The 19311-nt window shown below is 42.2% G+C and overlaps 1 protein-coding gene and 1 long non-coding RNA gene across 7 annotated transcripts in view; both read left to right on the top strand.

Annotated features, from left to right (window-relative positions):
• The window catches only part of TNFRSF19 (TNF receptor superfamily member 19), a 54411-nt gene extending 47184 nt beyond the window's left edge, over window positions 1-7227 (top strand). For 5 of the 6 annotated variants that reach the window (XM_081909407.1, XM_081909409.1, XM_081909406.1 and 2 more), the window contains 5 exons: window positions 145-309; window positions 1240-1365; window positions 2909-3011; window positions 4138-4535; window positions 5452-7227. In XM_081909407.1, coding sequence (XP_081765533.1) covers window positions 145-309; window positions 1240-1365; window positions 2909-3011; window positions 4138-4528 — 785 coding nt within the window. In that variant the 3' untranslated portion in view covers window positions 4529-4535; window positions 5452-7227. The remainder of the gene's footprint in view (window positions 1-144; window positions 310-1239; window positions 1366-2908; window positions 3012-4137; window positions 4536-5451) is intronic. The other variant, XM_081909411.1, reaches the window with a different exon arrangement.
• Window positions 7228-12976: 5749 nt separating this feature from the next.
• On the top strand, window positions 12977-19072 carry LOC309369013. Its single transcript, XR_014168009.1, has 3 exons — window positions 12977-13355; window positions 14049-14156; window positions 18885-19072. It is a non-coding gene; the product is annotated as an uncharacterized lncRNA (long non-coding RNA).
• The last annotated feature ends 239 nt before the right edge of the window (window positions 19073-19311 follow it).

Genomic DNA, 19311 nt, shown 5'->3' with positions numbered 1-19311 from the left:
ACATTTATGAATAAGCTGTATTAAATATGCTCATGTTATATTTGTTGTTGAGGATGTTGTTCCTCTAAGCACTAAGTGCTTCTTGGATGTTCCTAGCATCTGATTTCATATAGCTAAAAAGTATATGTACTTATCTTTATTTAGGCACTACAAAAGTGAATCTGGTGAAAATCCCATCAACCGCTTCCAGTCCACGAGACACTGCTTTAGCTGCTGTGATATGCAGCGCACTGGCAACTGTACTGTTAGCTCTCCTCATCCTTTGTGTTATCTATTGTAAAAGGCAATTCATGGAAAAGAAGCCAAGCTGTAAGTTTTCCATATTATATGTTTAATAATGTTGCCTTTGTTTTCTTTGCCTTTAAAACCAATAACTTTTTCACCTGAATTTTCATAATGAGCATCTTATTACACTTTGGAGCTGATTCTCAAAGCATTTCCTTCACCTTGAGTGATTACATCATAGACAATAATTGATTGAAAGGTTGTTGTGTGAATCTGATGAACATACGCCCAACCACCACATGTCTAGATGCTTGTTAGTCTTGCCTGGCATGTGGTGAGCCCATTCACAAGACTACACATGCATCAAAAAATGACCCAAACCAGAATCATGTGTGAAAGATGTTCTTTAAATTAGCAATGTCAAATAGCAGCAGGTGGACCATAATTTCCTATCCGACAACCAAAAGTAATCCATGCCTGGATTTTTCTTATAGGGAAAAAAGCAGACAAAGAACACTTCTTATTCAGCAACTTTTGATTGCTTTCAGCTCTACACTAGAATTGGGGTCTACCCTGTACTTCTGGTTGGAAAGAACTTCAGCTTTCTTCTTCTGCAAATGGGTTTCTATTAGACTTCTGCCAGACTAGGGCTGGGTACATGCTATACCTTTAAAGCACATTTAAAGAATTCTGGTTTAAGCCTGTTAAGAGTTGCTGTGAATTGTAACTCTGTGAGGGGTAATGTACAATACCCAGAATTCTTTGAGGAGCAAAATGCGCTTTGAATGTGCTTTAAAGGTATAGTGCATACTCAATCTAGATAGTTACTTCACAGTGCTTTAGAATCTTAACTGTGGACCCAAAAGCAGAGAGATCTAAATGATTCATAATGAAGTGCTTCGTCACTGAATAAATTTTGTACATGAATGTGAAATTATGCTGGTTATGATTAGAAAAAACTGTAAACAAAACCGAGACAGTTTAACCATTTCAAATGTCTTTTCTATTCTTAAGGGTCTGTGCGATCACAGGATATTCACTATGAAGGCTCTGAGCTTTCATGTTTTGACAGACCACAACTTAATGTGTATGCTCATAGAACATGCTGCCAATGTCAGCGGGACCCATCACAGATATGTCGTAAGTACATTCATTTTGGGTGAGGTTTATGGGGAAAAGACGAGTGCGAGCAGCAGGGACATAAGAGATAAAGAGAAAAGTTAAAAGATCAAATTCTGAAATTATACTCTTCATAGGAGTTTGAATCTCTGTAACCAAACATTGCTACATGGATCTCAATATTCTAATATAACAAAAATAATTGGCATTCTACTTCTGAGTGTACAGTTCGCTGTGTAGATCCTCAGGAGCATATTTTTACCTGCCTTACATCTTAAGCTTTCCTAGCAATTACATTCTATATGAATATAGGGAATGGGAAAAAAGAAAAATATTAACACATTTCTTCAGAGGCTAGTGGGGAATGCTGTAATTTCAAACGGTATCTGGCAAAGAAATCATAATAAAATTGTAGCATATAATAGTACTACGTAAGTTACTGGCAAGCACTTTAAGAGACTGTGCATTAGATTTTCTTCTAGCAGTTAAGGATTGGAATTCAGCTTCTCTTAATTAAAGAAGAAATTGGGTCTCTGGTGTCTGATTAAAATGAAACTGAAAGTTTGCCATGTTGAGACAGCTGTTACGTTATATGCTACAAGTGGAACCTGCAGCAAAATATTGTAGCGTGTGGTTCTCCTGCACAGGTTTCCAGTTACTCCATTATTTCCTCCTGTTCCCTGATTTTCAGTCCTCCCACACCAACATTTAGGCAACATTCCATGCCCATCAAACGTGCTTAGTCCTCCTTGGACTGTTGTTATTGCTTTGCCAGTGGCGGGGCAAGGGAGTTTTTGTACTTCTGTAAACTTATAAGATATACTACATAATTTTGTTCAGGGGTATCTGGTTAGTGCTGCCACTTTAGCTATGACCTCGCTATGGTTATGCTTTACAATCATATTCCCTAAGTGTGGCTAAAGAGAACCTTTAAATAGTTGTGTACATGGCTCACGTGGTCTTTCATCTAGAAATGGCTAGGTGTCATCCTTCATGGTTGTAGACAGAATAACACTGAATGACCTTTTGAAAAGAAAATCTAATATGAAATTTTAAAATGTTAAGATATTACTTTTAAGCACACGTAGGGCTGTAACTGGCATCAAAGACCTACACATTGTCAGAGGGAGTTGTGAGCTTTAACTTGTCAGAGGTGACCAATTTATGTAACTCATGCTAATAGTATCCTGCTTCCCACCCCCTGCCCCGCAAAAAGTGTATACAGTGGTACCTCGGGTTACATGCGCTTCAGGTTACATATGCTTCAGGTTACAGACTCCGATAACCCCGGGTTAAGAACTTTGCTTATGAGAACAGAAATCATGCTCCAGCGGTGCAGCAGCAGCAGGAGGCCCCATTAGCTAAAGTGGTACCTCAGGTTAAGAACAGTTTCAGGTTAAGAACGGACCTCCAGAATGAATTAAGTTCTTAACCCGAGGTACCACTGTAGTTGTTATAAGCAGTGGCTCTGCTTGTGCATATGAATATTGTTGCACATTGTGTTCCAACACATGTTCCCAAAAGATCTTATATCCGTTAAGATAAAAGTTTTATTTATTTTTAGGACCAGTGCATTTGATTCCATCCCTGTGCTGTGATGAGACGTGTAGCCTGGAACACAGCTGCCATAGCTGCCCTTTTCACTCTCGGAATACACTTCATGAAAGGTAATTCAGGACCTTTCTTTGTGTCCGCCACTAACTATTCTGTTCTTATATCCTGTAATAAATATTAAATGAACTAAAAGAGTGAAGTGAAAAACTTTGAATTGACACATGTTTGCTGCCAGCTTTGTGGAAAATTCATATTCATGGCAATATCATTATTACTTTTGCTCACTAAATAAAAACTGGTTGTGGGCCACTTTCTGTGGTGTGAATGCTAGCAAGTTAAAAGAAGTTAATGATCTGTTTCTGGGTGGGTATCCATATACCCCTTTGAAGACCCTGAGGCGATTTCTTAGTACTTGATCCATAAAGTACTATGCATACTCATTCTAACAGACACCTTGCTTGGAAAAATGTTATTGCCAGTAACTGAAGGTCTAAGAGTGTTTCCAAACAATAATTTTCAGAATTGCTTGCTGACTCTGTTGCAGACATCTTAGCGCAATGTAGCACTTCTGTTGCAAGTCTATTGCATATTTGCACCACTAAAGCCACGTGATTTTGTCATGTGAGAAAATACAAATCTCTTGCTCACCTTGCTTTGCAGGCATTTGCAGCTGAGAGTGCTGCATGAAACATGGTTGCATATCACAGATTTTGCCATTTTTGAACACAATATTGTTGGGCCCCACCTGCCCTTCTTCTCCCAACCCACACTTCTGTGGAGCACACCTTCTTCCATTACATGCAACTGGGTGCAGGCCTCCCCTTCCCCTCCAACTGTTCGCAATACATTTCTGCCTGCCTCGCCTGCCCCGCACCCCTACTCACCTGCTTGCCTCTCCTCTGGGCCTGCCTCTCTTACCGTCTTGCCTACCTGTCTCTCCCCAGCTGCCCTGGTTCAGACACACTTGGAAATGGCGCCAAAAGTCAGGAGGAAAGCTGGGAAAAGAGGGTGACACTTGGTGGCAGCCCAAGGGAGAGAGAGCGGTGCTAACTTGCATAAAATATTGGAGGGGCTGCCCACCCTAAATTGGGGAAGCTGAAGGGATCAAGATCCCATAGAGTTGACACCTGCGAATCATGAGTAACATAAAAACACTAGTTCTTACTCTGGTTCTTGATTTGCAGTGTTACTTTTTGAACCTTATTAAAGTCGTCCTTTATTTCCTGTGACTTCTTGCAGGAATTCTAATTCTGTTGGGGAAATGATTCCAGCATTCCTCGGTTCTCTTTCACATTCAACCTGTGGAGATCTTTCAGATGCCTGGCCTCTTATCCAAAATCCAGCTTGCTGTGATAGTATTTCTTTCTGTGAGTCATACCCTGAGCTAACGGGAGAAGATGAAAATTCTTTCAGCCTAGAGACTGAAAAAACAGCCATTGTGGATTCAGATAACGAACAGGATTTAAGGGTATTCATGTCTACAACGTCTCATTTTGGAAGCTTGACAGAATCAACTGAACTTTCCAGTAAGAGTCCTTCCAGTATCACTGCTTCATTAAACCAGTTCTTAACTGCTGAACCACTGTCAACAACAGAGCTTGACAAAACAGTTAGTGATTCTATAAACTGATGGCCAGGTAAGAACAAAACATTAGTTATCTACCAGGTGAAGTACTATGTAGTATCAATTAAACTTTTACTAATGCTTTCTAGGATAGTTTGTAAATTGTCTAGTTGAAAATGGTGTCTCAGAGATCCTTCACTAATAATTCTGCCTCCTCTTGTATATATTTTACATGCTTTATAAAAGCAGATTTATGCAAATTCCTAACGCTTTTAAAATCTTACTCTGATTTGCATAGCCATTCCTATTAAAGTCAATGACCACAGCTCCAATCACGTGTTCACAACTAAGAGCTCCCGAGGAGGGCATGGATCATTTCTGTGCATCTGAAGTCGAACTCAGCTCATCCGGATGAGCACTGGTTCTGTGTCACTTGCATATGGATCTCCCTTGCTGTTTTAAAGTCCATATTCCTGTTTTGAATTGTTATCTTGTATTATTTTTGAACAATACTTAAGCCCTTTATATCAATATTATATTTATTATAACTTTAAAAAGAATGTGACTGTATAATACATTTGCAGGCTTATAATGTATAGAACCTGAATTTAAATAAGATTGTGACAAGATGGCAGATTTAGGAGGGCTGCTGAGGGGATTAGGCTGATTCCTGGACAATCCCACCAGCAGGACAGAGACGGGATGGGGTTGTCAGAAGACACTCTGAATGTCCCCAGAGGGAACTGGGGAAGCAGTATAGACTTGCTCTGTGGGCTGAAAATATTTTTCTTCCCAATGTTTCTGATTGGAATTGACTGGCTGAAAGTACTTTTCCTATTAATTAGAATATAATTAGTATACAAAAGCTTGTGTTCAGCAGTAAATAATAAAAATGACAAAGGCATCTTCTTATGACAGTGACATCTAGAATGTGGCCAGTTGTAGGTTTTGTGCATATGGCTAACCCCTGCTATCTTGCTCTCTTTTAGGAATCTAAAGGACCTTTCTTGGCAGCCTTTAAACTGAATGCTTCCCAACGTGCTTCTCTTTGAATGCTTGTGGGTGGAATGTGGCCTGGATCTCGATGTTACAAGGTTTCAGAAACAGCTGAACTATATTGGCAGCATTTCAAAGCTCTCTCAGGCAGTTGCATTTGAAATACAGCAGCTGCATGAGAAAACTTCAAGGAGCAGCTTGGTAAAAGACCAAAGGCAGATCCATGCTACTCTGTCCCTTTTCTGAACAGCAAGCTTCTGTGTCTCATTGACACAAGGAAGGTTTGGTGGACTGATCTTACTGCTAAGCAGATTATGTAAATATAAAGAGCAATAGAATATTGTGTGTGTGTGTGTGTGTGTGTGTGTGTGTGTGTGTGTGTGTGTACTAATAGCAGGTGTTTGTTTGTCCATTTTTCTGTTGGCAAAAGGAAGCATTTAACAGGATTTTCAACGGGCTGTACTGAGTCAATACATAATAGGCCAAATATACAACAGTAAAAAGAATCTAAAAATAATAAAATGAAACTTCATTGGGAACTTGGGATCTGCCTGTTACAGTACAGAATGCATAAATACTTGTGTGGAGAAAACATGCTGTGAAAATTGCAAAACTATACTAAAGTGCTTTTTTCACAGCTATTTACAGTGCAGTCCTATGCATGTTTACTTAGAATTCTAAGTCCCACTGTATTCAGGGATGAATATTCCCAGATACATGTGCAGTTCTCATGTGGCAGCAACTTTGCTTGCCAAAAGATGTTAACTCCAACTCCCAGCCAGATATTTCTCCCATAATTTTTTTGCATTTCTATGATGGTGTGCTAAAACTGTGGGTACTTTGGCAGGAAAGCTAAATACTTTTAAGTCCTATTGATTTCATTTGGAATGCTTTTGAGTAGTGCTGACTCTCACAATAATACCAGGAGGACTTGAAGTGTTTGCTTTTGGCTAAACTATATCCTGTATATTTTTAAAACTTTGAAACAAAGAACCGGGACTTTTGTGTTATATTTAGTGGAGAATCCTTTAGTATCGTTGAAAAAATAAGGCTGTATTCCTGTATACACACCAATGTGGGAAGCAAGCCTCATTGAATCATAGAATCAGAGTTGGAAGGGACCTTGAGGATCATCTAGTCCAACCCCTTCCAACTAAGCATCCATGACAGAAGGCCATTCAACCTCTGCTTAAAAAATATGTGTTGTTTCAAGCAAACATCCAATGGAATTATACTATGTTAGAAAACTAATGTTACAAAATTCACGTTTTTATACGATAGTGAAAACCTGCAAATAATACGTATACTTTTTGCATGAAGAACCATATATGTGTGTAAACTTTGTAAATAAAATAATCCAATGTGCATTTCAGTATTCTGCAAAATGGTTAAGACTATGCGTGGAGACTACTGTTTACCTCTAAAAACTGCTTTCAAAAGGCCTGTGGTATGTGCCCCATTGTAATGAAGATCAAAAGTTTGAAGCAAGAACAGGATTTTAAAATGTGCATATTGTGTAAATGCAGTTTACAAAATGTTTGATTCAACCAAATTGGTCTTGATTATGTTGCCTATGGCAAGCAATTTTGTACATGCCAATAGAAAACATACACTGAATTTTTTATACTATTTGCTTTCAAACAAAAATGCTTTCCCAATATTCTTTTACGTGCAGGAATTCAAAGGGGTGGACGAAGAGTGTAAATTACAACTTTGTGTATATGTTTATATATTTTTCTATTTGTTAATAAATAGTCATTTAAATACTATTTGTATATATGTGTGTTTCAAACATAGATCTTCACCTAAATAATTGTTATATTTTAGAAACATGTCAAAGCACCTCAGTATGATTCTGCCTTCTTTTAGTCCATTTTTATTTCTTTAGGCTATAAGACTGATCCATGCTTCCTTTGTTGCTGCTTCCAAATTTGAAGCAAAGCAGGGAGGGGAGAGGGAGGTGCTTGTATCTTCTGCGTCAAGATGCACTCTCTCCCTCAAATATAATAACCTATCTGTGCATATGCGCACCCACAAACTGGTAGTGACGATGGATAAGTAAGTCACTTAGTGTCCTGTGTTGTCACTTTGGGTGAACATTTGAAACAATCCTGTGTTCCCATTTCTTCAGCTTGTGGCCTTCTCAACTAGAAACTTAGAAGAGGACCCGTGTCTGCACATAAATCATTGTCATACAAAAGCAAAGCAGTTAGTGAGAAAATTTTGTACTAAATAGTAACAGAACTGGTGTAATGCACAGCCTGGTCTCCTTGAACACACATTACATCACTTTAAATGGAAGGCTCTGCCAGGGAGCAGGTGCACTCACCTAACAACTTTTAGGGTGTGGTAGCAAGCCCACCAAACATACTAACTGAACCTGGGTATTTCTTGTCACTGAGGTGGGCCTCTCCTCTGACCACCTGCTCCCCAGCATATAGATCAGTGCCTCCTAGGCCCCTTTCTAGGAACCAGTTCTGAACTCTCGGCCCATTCCTCCCTCCCCACTGTGACCAACTTAGCCATCTCTGTGGAACTCGTGACAGCAGTCTTCACAAGTCTTGCCCCAGGCGCCTTTGTTTAAGCAAGTATATCCAGTGAGAAGATCTACATAGGAGCCCCAAAGTGTCTGAAGACCCTTCCTAAAGTAGTATGTAGAATCATAGAACAGTAGGGTTGTAAGATGCCAATAATTTGAAGACTATTGCAGCAGATCTGCTTGCATATCATTCATAGATGCACACAGTTATGGGGCTCTTATGAAACTCTGAGCAAACAAGTACAATCCCATAATGAATTCTCGCTTGCCTATACATAACAGTAACATCAAATGGTGCCTTGCATATCTGAAACAACCATCACAATCAACACAATAATTTGCACCATGAATAACGTGGTGTTCTCACACTGTAACTACTTGCAAACAGAATAAATTACTAAATTGTCTGTACAAGGTGCAGCAAACCATAATGAGATAAAAACATATGAAGAGCCCTGCTAGATCAGGCCAAAGGCCTTTCTAGTCCAGCATCCTGTTCTCACAATGGTGAACTGGACGCCTGTGGGAAGCATGCAAAGCAGAACCACAACACAACAGCACCCTCCCTACCTGCAATTCCCAAGCAACTTGTATTCAAAAGTATACTGCCTTTGAAAGAGGGACAACCCAGTCATTGTGGCCAGTAGCCATCCATGGGCTTATCCACTATGAATTGGTCTCCTCTTTTAAAGACATCCAAGTCGATGGCCATCAGTGCCTTTTGTGGGGGCAAATTCTATAGTTTATGAGCTGTGTGAAGAAGGATATTTCAGTGTCCAAGATGGGTTAAGCACAGTTAACATTTCTCCTTTGTTATGGGACCTTTTGAGGGCTTTAACTTTGCATGCACCGAAGTCTTTATGAGCAATATCTCCTGTAGATTAAATTAATCCTCTCGCCTCCTCTCTGAGCCTTATGACTAGAGGTTTAGATTACAACCTGAAGCACATTCCAATTCAGTCTCTGTTTGAGTGTTTTTTATTTTTTAAGGGGGGAGAAAAAACAAAGACCCCTTATTTGAGCTAGTGCATGCCCTCTGCAAGAGAATGCGACTGGTATAACTTGCATAACAAAGGAGCACAATGTGCACACTGTGTTAGCAGGGTGCAATTTAATCCATACTTGCTTTAGGCATGAGTGTTGCTGGCACACCGTCCTTGGCCCTTGCAGCACACAGGAGCTCCTTTGATTGTGTCCTGCAAGGCAGCCCCATCTATAGAATGAAAAGGGCTGCAGGTGGATTTGCCAGCAGTCCTGCTGTGATTCACATCAGCAGTAAATGATGGGATTAGAGGAAATGTTCCATAATAGTGTACTGACAGGGAGAGCTGATTGAGGGCATACTAAGGATCAGGGTAAGTGACATCATTTCTCCAGCGGGAGTAATGTTAAGATTTCCCTGTAATTTGGTTTTGATAACACAAGGGGGGCGGGTTGGTGGGAAGGGAAGTTATTCTAACAAAAGGGAATGTGCAGTGCTAGGCCCAGTTCAAGGTGCTTGTATTAGGGCCCTGAATGACTCAGGTCACAAATATCTGAAAAAACTACCTCTCCTCAGGCCTTTTCAGCTCTTGGTGGCTCCACCGCTCTTAGAAGCTGGGTAGTCGTCCTGGGAGAGGGCATTCTCTGTGGCAGCCCCTAAGTTGTAGCACTCACTTCACACAGGCAACTTCAATATACAGTTTTGGGCAAATGTTGAAGACGCTCCTCTTTAGCTTGGCCTTTGACACCTGAGATGTCCACTATTTTTCTGGTTTTGGGTTTTTTTATTGTAATTTTTTAAATTGTAATTTGATTTTTTAAAAAATAAAATGTAAGTTTAAAAATTGTTTTAAAAACCAATTGAGTGACTTCAAGGACACAATCTCAAAAGAACAGGATGTTGGATGAGTTGGGCCCTTGGCTTGATCCAGCAGGGTTGATCTTAGAAACATGGAATTGTAGAGTTGGAAGGGACCATGAGGGACATCTCGTCCAACCCCCTGCAATTCAGGGATCTCTTTGCCCAATGTGGGGCTCAAACCCACAACCCTGAGATTAAGAGTCTCATGTTCTACAGACTGAGCTATCCTGCTGCATCGTCTTACGTTGCACCACAAAGTGCAGACTTCCATGAGTATGTGAAACTGAGGGCGGTGGGGTTTGACTGTGCAGAGTGCAATTACTTGACTTAATGACAAGTTCAGAAACATTTTTTACCCTTCTCAATATTGGGCTATTGCCTTTTTAAAAGCATCACCCCCTCCTTTCCTGATTGCAGCTGAGCAACAGTTAAACAGAGTCACATTTAAAACTGAGCAGCCTTCTCGCCTGGCGAATGTGTGAACAGAATGTGAAGGCTCTGAGACAAATTCTCTCTCATTTCAAGAACACTTCATTACAATCATACCAAATTCAAAGGGATGAGAACAGAGATAGCGTTCATTTTGACTGAGCTGATTAGTGTCAAGGCATCCCCCCAAAAAGTTCAAAGGCATCATTTGTCCAGGGCCTGCGATAAAACTTTGAAGGGAGGTTTTGAAAAGCCAAAGAAAGAATCCTCTCAGCTTCCATCCGGCAGATAAAAAAGGGGATTACAGGCCCTTGCTGTCCTTTGAACCTTAAAAAGTCCTGCTGGCAAACAGAATAAGACAGGGTTCAGAATAATCTCCTGCTAAAAGCTGTTGCTTCGCTGAGTTCATTTCACTTCTTCAAAATTTATCTACTCATTTGCAGTTTTTCAACCAAAAGTTACCAAAGCGGTGCACGGAAAAATAAGACAAAATACGAAAAGTTTGCAAACTCAGTAAATGAAAAGCAACGGAACCTTTTAGCGAATGGTGCTCCATAAAAGGACTAGGTCCCACTTCCAGGAAAGTCTTCTTGCTAATATCGTAACGAGATCTCAAAGTATCTGAATGCAGCAGATGCAATGCTTTAATAGACCTGTGCATGGGTTGGTGTGTGATGTGGCCACAAGTAGTAGGAGAATACACATTTCCATCTGCATCTACAGATCAGCATAAAGAATAAGAATTTATATCTTTGTTCTCCCCCCTCCCCCCCCCCAAAATACTAAACAGCTGCCCACAAATGCAGCCTACCATGCCCACATACTAAGACCTTTTCCTGATGATCAAGTAACAGTGAAAACGCCTAGACATCTGGTTGGTCATTGTGAGAACAGGAGGCTGACCTTTAATCTGATTCAGCAGGACTGATCCAACCAGATGCCTATGGGAAGCCTTGCAATCAGGACAGGAATGTTACATCTCTCTCCTCACTTCTGATTCCCAGTATCTGGTACTCGTAATCATACTATCTCTGGCACTACATTTACTCAATGGTTGAGTGATCCTCGTTTCCAAGTAAGTGGGTTTAGGTTTGCAGCCTAAAACAGGCATTACAGCTTTAGAAACACCAGTATATAGAAAGCTGCCTTATATTGAGTCAGACCCTTGGTTCATTTAGCTGAATATTGTCTACACTGACTGGCAGCAGCTCTCCAGGATTTCAGGCAGGAGCCTCTCAGCCCTAACTTGAGATGCCAGGGATTGAAGCTTCTGCATGAAAAGCCACTGAGCTATGACTCTTCCCTGTAACTAAAGCTTGAGGGCGTTGCTCATCCATTTCCTCTCTGGGAGTACTGGGCAACCATGCCTCTCCTTGTAGGCCTTCCAGGTCTACCTGCCTGGAGTGGCTGCCTGCAGAAACTAACTTGCATCCTTTTCCCCACATTGCAAAACAGATCAAGGAAGATTAAAATGCTCATATTTTCTCACTGGGGAAGTCCAGAAGCTAGCAAATTGATGAGAAAGTAGAGCAATGTTAGACTTCTCTCCATTCTGAATATGTCAGAAAAGAAAAAATCCATCAACAACAATAAATCTGTCTGCCAGATGATGTTTCCAAAGTATGTTGAACAAAGCTTGTTCTATTTATAGGCAATTGTCTTCATTAACCACCTTGAGTCTTCTCCACCCCTTTTCTTATTGTCAGCTATGCCGTCACTGCCTAGCACATTCCCTTACAGTAGGTGCCGGTTCAAAAAGAAACATTGGATGAACAGGTCAATAGGTACCCAAATTACACGCAGTGTTGTTGCTTTTTTCCTCACAAGCTATGAGTTACAACATGTTACCTTTCCTTTCTGCAAAGACATAAGCACACAGTGCAGATTACTCAGCTTCAGAAAAATTATATATAATTGTCCCCTGAGGCCTGGAAATCCTGAAAGATGCTGAAGTACACAAGAGCTTGCTCTTTGCAGAAACACCCAATTTAATTTCTCCCTGGAAATAACAGCTTTTGTGCATCGTGTACCTGTGATCCTGGAAACTGACTCCAGGCTCCTACTGTAGTGACTGAAACATACTACCACCCAAGGAACGTTGTTATTAGGCAGCCTCTGTAAATACAGTAATACTTGAAATCTAAAAGAAATAGCTAAAACCAAAAGTTACTGCTTTTAGCTAAGCCAAGGAAGCCAATTAGGATTCATGCATTTGCACCTTGCCAGCACTGTCATTCATACACACACACACACAGAGAGAGAGAGAGAGAGAGAGAGAGAGAGAGAGAGAGAGAGAGAGAGAAGTAAGTTTACTTCCAAGTAACCAGATACAGGATCCCAAGTACCAGGGTATACGACCGCAGCTGTAATTAGGATGCAATTCTGTACTGACAAGTCTCAATTGATTCTGTGGGACTTACTTCTGAGTAACCTATGTAGGATTGCCAACAATGGTCCTACGGACCCAAATAATTAATCAGGGAAATGGCTGTTAAAGTGATACAAATGTGCTTTAAATGTGTGGTGGGGGACATGATATTTGACAGTATTCGAGTGCAATTCTCATTTATATATTTGTGTCATGGATGAAGAATGACTCATGGATGAGTTCACCCCTTTGCTGAACCACCACTTGGTACATTCCACCTCAGTTCCAGGTGGAACTGATCAACAGCTTCCGCAGAGACCTGGGCTGGTTTTTACAAGCAAAGGAGAGGCCAAAGTGCTGTTGCACAAACCTCTTGGGTGCATATAATGCCTGAATAAAGACTAGGGCTGTCTCAAGGCAGTTTGCTGCCTGAGGTGAAGGACAAGATGGCAGCCACCACATACAGAAGCCGTTTGGAACAGCAGTAAAATCTTACTTCAGTACTGGCAATGTGCTCCACTGTGCCTGAGGGCAACAGACCACATACAGCTTTGTCCTCCCAACAGATGAATATGAGTAAGGGGGCTCAGGACATGCAGTTTCCCCTTACCTCACGCTGTCTAATAGTAGGGCTGGTCCTGATAAAGAAGGAGCGTAGAGGATTTTGAGGCAACGGGGGAAAGTTGGAGAAAAGAAGTCTCAGCTGCCTGCTGCCAAGGTAAATGATACATCTTAAGTATATCATACAGATGTGATTCGATATTTCCTTCTGTTGGTTCAGTTTACTGCTTTTGTGGCCTGCCTTCTAGAATACTGTAGAATGTTCTGGAGTAATATTTTTTTTCTTAACCAGGGGAGAGACAGAGAAGCACCACTGTAAACAAAACAAAAAAGATGAACCTCCAGCGTGTTAAAAAATAGTTCTTGAAAATGTTGGCTTGAGGATGGTGGACTTTCCCTTGATTGAAAACCAAAAACTTACTATTGCCCCTGGGGAACAGCACTGCTCAAAACATGTCAAGCACAAATTAGGTTCTTCTGAATCTATATATATTGCAGCCTTCCCTTTACCAGCATTTCCCTAAATTGTGGTTGCTGGTGGGGAGTGGAGTGGAGAGAGAATGAGAGCGCTGTGGGGCTGGTGGGGCTCTGTTGTTCTTCTCCACACAGTTACAATAAGGTAGGGAAACATCTGAAAAAGGGTACATTTCCATCTGTGAACTGGACTCCGATAGCCATGTGTTCAGCATCCTTTCTGGGAGACATCTGCTTCTAACTAGCAACTGCTGGGAACTGCTGGTGAATATAACTGGCTTGCCCTTATTGTGAACTTCTCTTGGGCGCTGTATTGGCTACTAGCAACAGATTACTGAGGTAGCGGAATGACTCTGTGGCTTTCATCTTTCTCTAGCTCTAGAGAGCCTTTTACTACCATGACTTTGGTACCAAGAAACCCCGGGGAAGTCTGCTGAGGAAACTTTGAATATTGCAAAGAGCTGTGAGACAGGATGGAAAGGAGGTAGGGTGAGATCTAGTGGTGGATTCTGGGCAATCAGCAAGGGTTTCTGATTCATGATTGTTGGACAAAAAACAGCAAAAACAAAAGAAAGGACAGTAAGGCTCCCCTCTAATCCTAAACTAGATGATTAAAACTAAGAAATGAGAAGCTGTGAAGTCAGTTCTGCTTAGGGGTGGGTGAATTTGCATTTCTATCATTTTGCCATCTTATGTTTAGTTCTCCACATTTCCACATCACTTTGCGATATATATTTTTTAAAATTCCACATGAAAATCCATTAGCATCTTAATGCTAATGTTACCAAACTGTGTGCAAATATTATCTCCCCTAATATAATGCATTTTTTTGCATGTTCTCTGTGTTTTTTTATGCATGCTTTACCCCGGTGTACCCACTTTTCCTACACACTGTTTGGCTGGGGAACTGCATTACAAAATTTAAAGAAGCGCAAATTTTGAAAGATGGCTGTGTTCATGTGTTGCTTTTGGAACGTGCAGGTTTGCTAGCTTCAACTTTAAATGTCAACTGAATTGAATTTCTCCTTTAGCCCTAGTTCTGGTATTGAATACAAAAAGGCACCCTTTTCGTTAATTCCGTATTGCATATCCTCCTCTCTCTGTATTTTGCACCTTACTCTGGCTGGAAGATTTTGGGGGTCAAGTAAAAAGACAAGATGGGGGTGCTGCAAGCTTGACATCTGGCCACTCTTGTCTTTGGACCTTTGCTGTCACCTTAACATGAACTGAGTGTGTCCTTAGAAGGCACCCAGCCTTGTGCATTTCAGAGGGAGTTTGTTGTTGTCGCTGGGCAAGCTGCCTTTCAGTAAAGCCGTTCTACCATTACTGATCTTCCCACTGATGAAGGAACCTGGAACACAGTGTGAAAACCAGTACAGTATTCTAATAAACACCTTCTGTGTGTTACCTGTTGGGGCAAGCCACAATACGGATTATCCTATCGTTTTCTGTAAAGTTGCTGCACATTTTCTGCTCAGCTTGGTGTGCCAAGAATGCTACAGGCTGACATGGGCAGGTTTTTAAGAGATCTCTTGCTGCTTGTTGTCACAGCTGGTTACATTAAGCCAGTGTGGTGTAATGGTTAGAGTGTTGGACTAGGACATGGGAGACCAGGGTTTGAATCCCTGCTCAGCCATGAATTTCATTGGGTGACCTTGGGCCAGTCACCATCCTTTAGCCTAACCTTCCTCACAGGGTTGTTACGAGGGTGAAATGGGGAGGGAAGGGAACCATGTCCACCACCTTGAGCTCCTTGGAAGAGAAAGGTGGTATATAAATGCAAGAAATTATAAATAAATAAAAATTCTAATACTGGTGGTAGTGAAAGTATCATGGGTAATGGAATTGAGGCCAATGCTGGCTCTCCAAACCCTTCCGTCTTGCCCTAGGGCAGTGTTTCTCAACCTGTGGGTTGGACTACAACTCCCATCATTCCTAGCCAGCATGACCAGTGGTCAGGGATGATGGGAGTTGTAGTCCAACAACATCTGGGGACCCACAGGCTGAGAACCGCTGCCCTAGGGGCTTTTGCCACACCACACTCCCACTTTGCAAGTTCCCTAGCTGTTTTTTCCTCACTGTAATGTGTCACCGAACCTCTTGCTTCCCTGGGTGGAGAATGCAAGTCCCCACACTCCCCTCCGTTGCTAATAAGCAAAAACCACAAATGTAGGAGCTGCTGCCAATCAGTTTGGGCAATACTGAGCTAGAGGGAGCAATGTTCCGACTCAGAATTAATATCCTTCAACATTTCTCTGATGAAAATAGGGACATCCTAAGGAAAAGCGGGACATCAGAAACCAGGATGGCTTCTGTAAATCCAAGATTGTCCCTGGAAAATAGGGTCTGATGCCACTTCCTGTCTGTTCCTGTGGCCTCCTAGTGCCAATTACAGAATGTTTATTCATGCTATTAAAATAGATTCCGTTTTGATCGTATGTCCCTTTTGGATGCTGAATATTAGAAATGGAGAGAGCTGGGCTCGGAGTCTCCTTCTAGCTTTCATTATGCCTTTCATAACACTTCAGTCAAACTGTGTTGCTCTCTGTTGTTGATTTAACCTTTGTTGGCGCTAAGAGCTTTAATTGGCTGCTCATTTGGCCCTTTTCTTAGAAGCTAATGCACCATTACTGGCGTAGGAAGAGGGGCTCTTTGCCAGGCTAAACAGTTGGGAGTTTTCAAAGTGACAAAGCATATTACCAATAGTTTGTGCTTTCCACACAAAGGGCCCCTTCATAGGTTATTCCCAGGGCCCAGAAGCAGCAAAAGACCTGGATGTCTCAGCAGCATGTTCACCTTGTTCTGCTGGTTGACACATCACTGATGTGGTCCAAAGGAAAGCAGAGCAATATGTTTGGCACCAGTTTGGCTGAAGAAGTCACCAGAAGTTGTATAAGGCACCATCCAACCATCTTAGGGACTCCACTCTGGATTTGTGTAGGGTTTATTCCTTAGCCTTTTCTTCTCCCAAAGATATCCCATGAGGCAACAGAGGTTTAGGATCAGAGTTTTCCTTGTCCTGGATGGGCTACCTTCCCCATCTGCCTCTCACTTCCCTCTACAACATGTGCAGAAGCCACCTTCTTGACCGTTGGACCCACTAGCGGTCTCATCCACTCAATCTGCTAGAGCCTGACTTTGCATATAGGAGAAGTCCCTAACTCACTAATGGCTTGAGACCCATCAGCTCCCCTCACCTGGTTCAGCCAGCCAGTCAAAGCCGTTTCCCAGAGTGTGGTCACTGTCACATGCTAATAGCTTCTAGGAGCCACAGGTGAGAGCTCAGTGCAGGGTGGTGACCAAAGGTGGGGAAACTACCCTAAAAGGAGCATGACACCCCCTACCAGAGGCACTACCCCTCCCCTAACACCCCATACACCCCAATTATGTGAGTGGATTTCATAGGAGCCACCTCCTAGGGGCCAAGGCCCCATAGATTATTTGAGGGGGCTGGAGGTCCCCAAAGTTCATGGGCATTGCCACTCAAATAGCGTCCATGAGTGATCGCATCTTGTGATCCATTATGCAGGGAAGGGCTTACCTGCCACCCCCCAATATTTTATTCAAGTTGACACCCTTGTTGGACGTTAAATAATTCTCCCTTGCCCCCAAAAGGCAAATGAAGAATGTAAAGCCTTTGCAATGCGTCATGGCTCCTGCCTCTTTGCAAAAGTTTAACATACTTAGGGCCATTTACTCACCAAGAAACTTGCCTGGCTCCTTCAACCACTCAGAGATTGGGGTGGCAGGCCACAGTATTATTCTGCTCTGCAAGTTGCATATGTTCCTCATGCCTCTGGAGCCCTACATCTCCCCATAGGAGAGAGACATGAATTGCCCTTTGGACGTTTATGGGCGAACCCATAATAAAGTGAGGAGGGAGTGAAGTGATGGATGATCCGCCACTCCAAATCCCTGCTGGCTTGTGGGAGCAGATCTTTGCATTCTGAAATCCACTCCTGTTGCAACCAATGGGCACAAATTAGTTACGTAAGCTCCAGCCTTAATATAGTTGATGGGCCTGATCCTGCGGTCTCTTGTGTGAAAGAAAGAAGCTTTGGCTCCAGCAGATACATGACCATCTGGCAGCCTGCACTAGAACGCCTTATTTTGGGGCTTACTGCTTGTGGAAATATCGCAAGGGGCAGGTTTGTCCCTGCCGAGCTCTCTGCAGGCATACAGGGACCCTCTGCAATGAGTGCACACAAATACAGTGGTACCTCAGGTTACAGACGCTTCAGGTTACAGACTCTGCTAACCCAGGAATAGTACCTCAGGTTAAGAACTTTGCTTCAGTATGAGAACAGAAATTGCGTGGTGGCGGCACGGCGGCAGCGGGAGGCCCCATTAGCTAAAGTGTTGCTTCAGGTTAAGAACAGTTTCAGGTTAAGAATGGACCTCCAGAATGAATTAGGTTCTTAACCCGAGGTACCACTGTACATATTTATGGAAGGGCAAACACAGAAGTTGCCCATAGTGTCAAATTTGGGGCAGCAGCATTTTCCTGCCTTGCCACTTACTGACTGCCCTTCTCCCAGACTAGATATATGCACAGGAAAGCATATTTTGTTGTGCTGCTGCCGCCACCATTGACATTGAATAGGAGCAATTTGTCTCCAAGGTTGAAGCATAAAATTACCCAACATGCAGTAACACACATAGCATGCTGGTTGACCTTGTGCCCTGCCACCACTGGGCAAGGGATGCCGATCACTCATATTCCAGAAGGCCAGCGACTGCACTGCACACCTTCCCACCAAAATTAATGGCGAAGGAGCAAGTGGCCTAGATCACTTGCTTGCTCACTCCTGTTCAAGAGCATTGAGAGTAGAAGGACAGGTGCTAGTGGTGACTTTTGCACAGTAAGGCCTTCTCTTTCTTCCCTTGCTGGAGTGATAACCACTTCAGGGTTCAGGCGAAGAGGTCCGAGAAGATCTCCTCTCCACCCCTCCAGGACAGCTTGCTGAAGAGTAGGAAGAATCCCTATACTTGTGTAGTCTCAAAATGTGGCATAACACTGTTATAAAACCTTTATGGGAAGGTCATCCCCCCTCAAGGCCCCCAGAATGCCCAACTTGGCTCCCACCCTTTTAAGTGAGTAATTCCACAATTGGGCGTCATGCCACACTTAAGAACTGCAGCTTACTCCAAAGGAAGTTGGGTTTTTTCTGGGATTAGCTGCAGGTGTAACCTGTTATCCTTGTTTCACCAGCCTTTAGCCATCAATCAGCAGATGAGAGAGAGGCAGCCTTCATTGACAAGGACTCATTTAAAACTGAAAATATGAACAGAGAGTGTCAGCTACTGCTTTGGTGTCTCCTTTTTTTTTTAAAAAAAGATCACTTTAAAAGGGTAGGATCGTTTTTAGTGTGTTTATATTTTGTTGTGCTTTTACTCTCTTTTATATTTGCATTGTATCTCTCCCCCCCCCGTAAATTACCTAAAGACTTTTTTGTGATGAACAAACAACAATAATAATGATACATTTACCGTATATACTTGAGTATAAGCCCACCCGAATATAAGCTGAGGCACCTCATTTTAGCACAAAAAACTAGGAAAATTTATTGACTCGAGTATAAGCTGGTTCACCACACCACAAACCTGGAGGTGGCGGCAGCGGCGTAGGAAGAACAACC

This window comes from Podarcis melisellensis (assembly GCF_964234715.1).
Source record: "Podarcis melisellensis genome assembly, chromosome: 4".
NCBI lineage: Eukaryota > Metazoa > Chordata > Lepidosauria > Squamata > Lacertidae > Podarcis > Podarcis melisellensis.
This window is presented reverse-complemented; position numbering and strand designations above follow the sequence as displayed.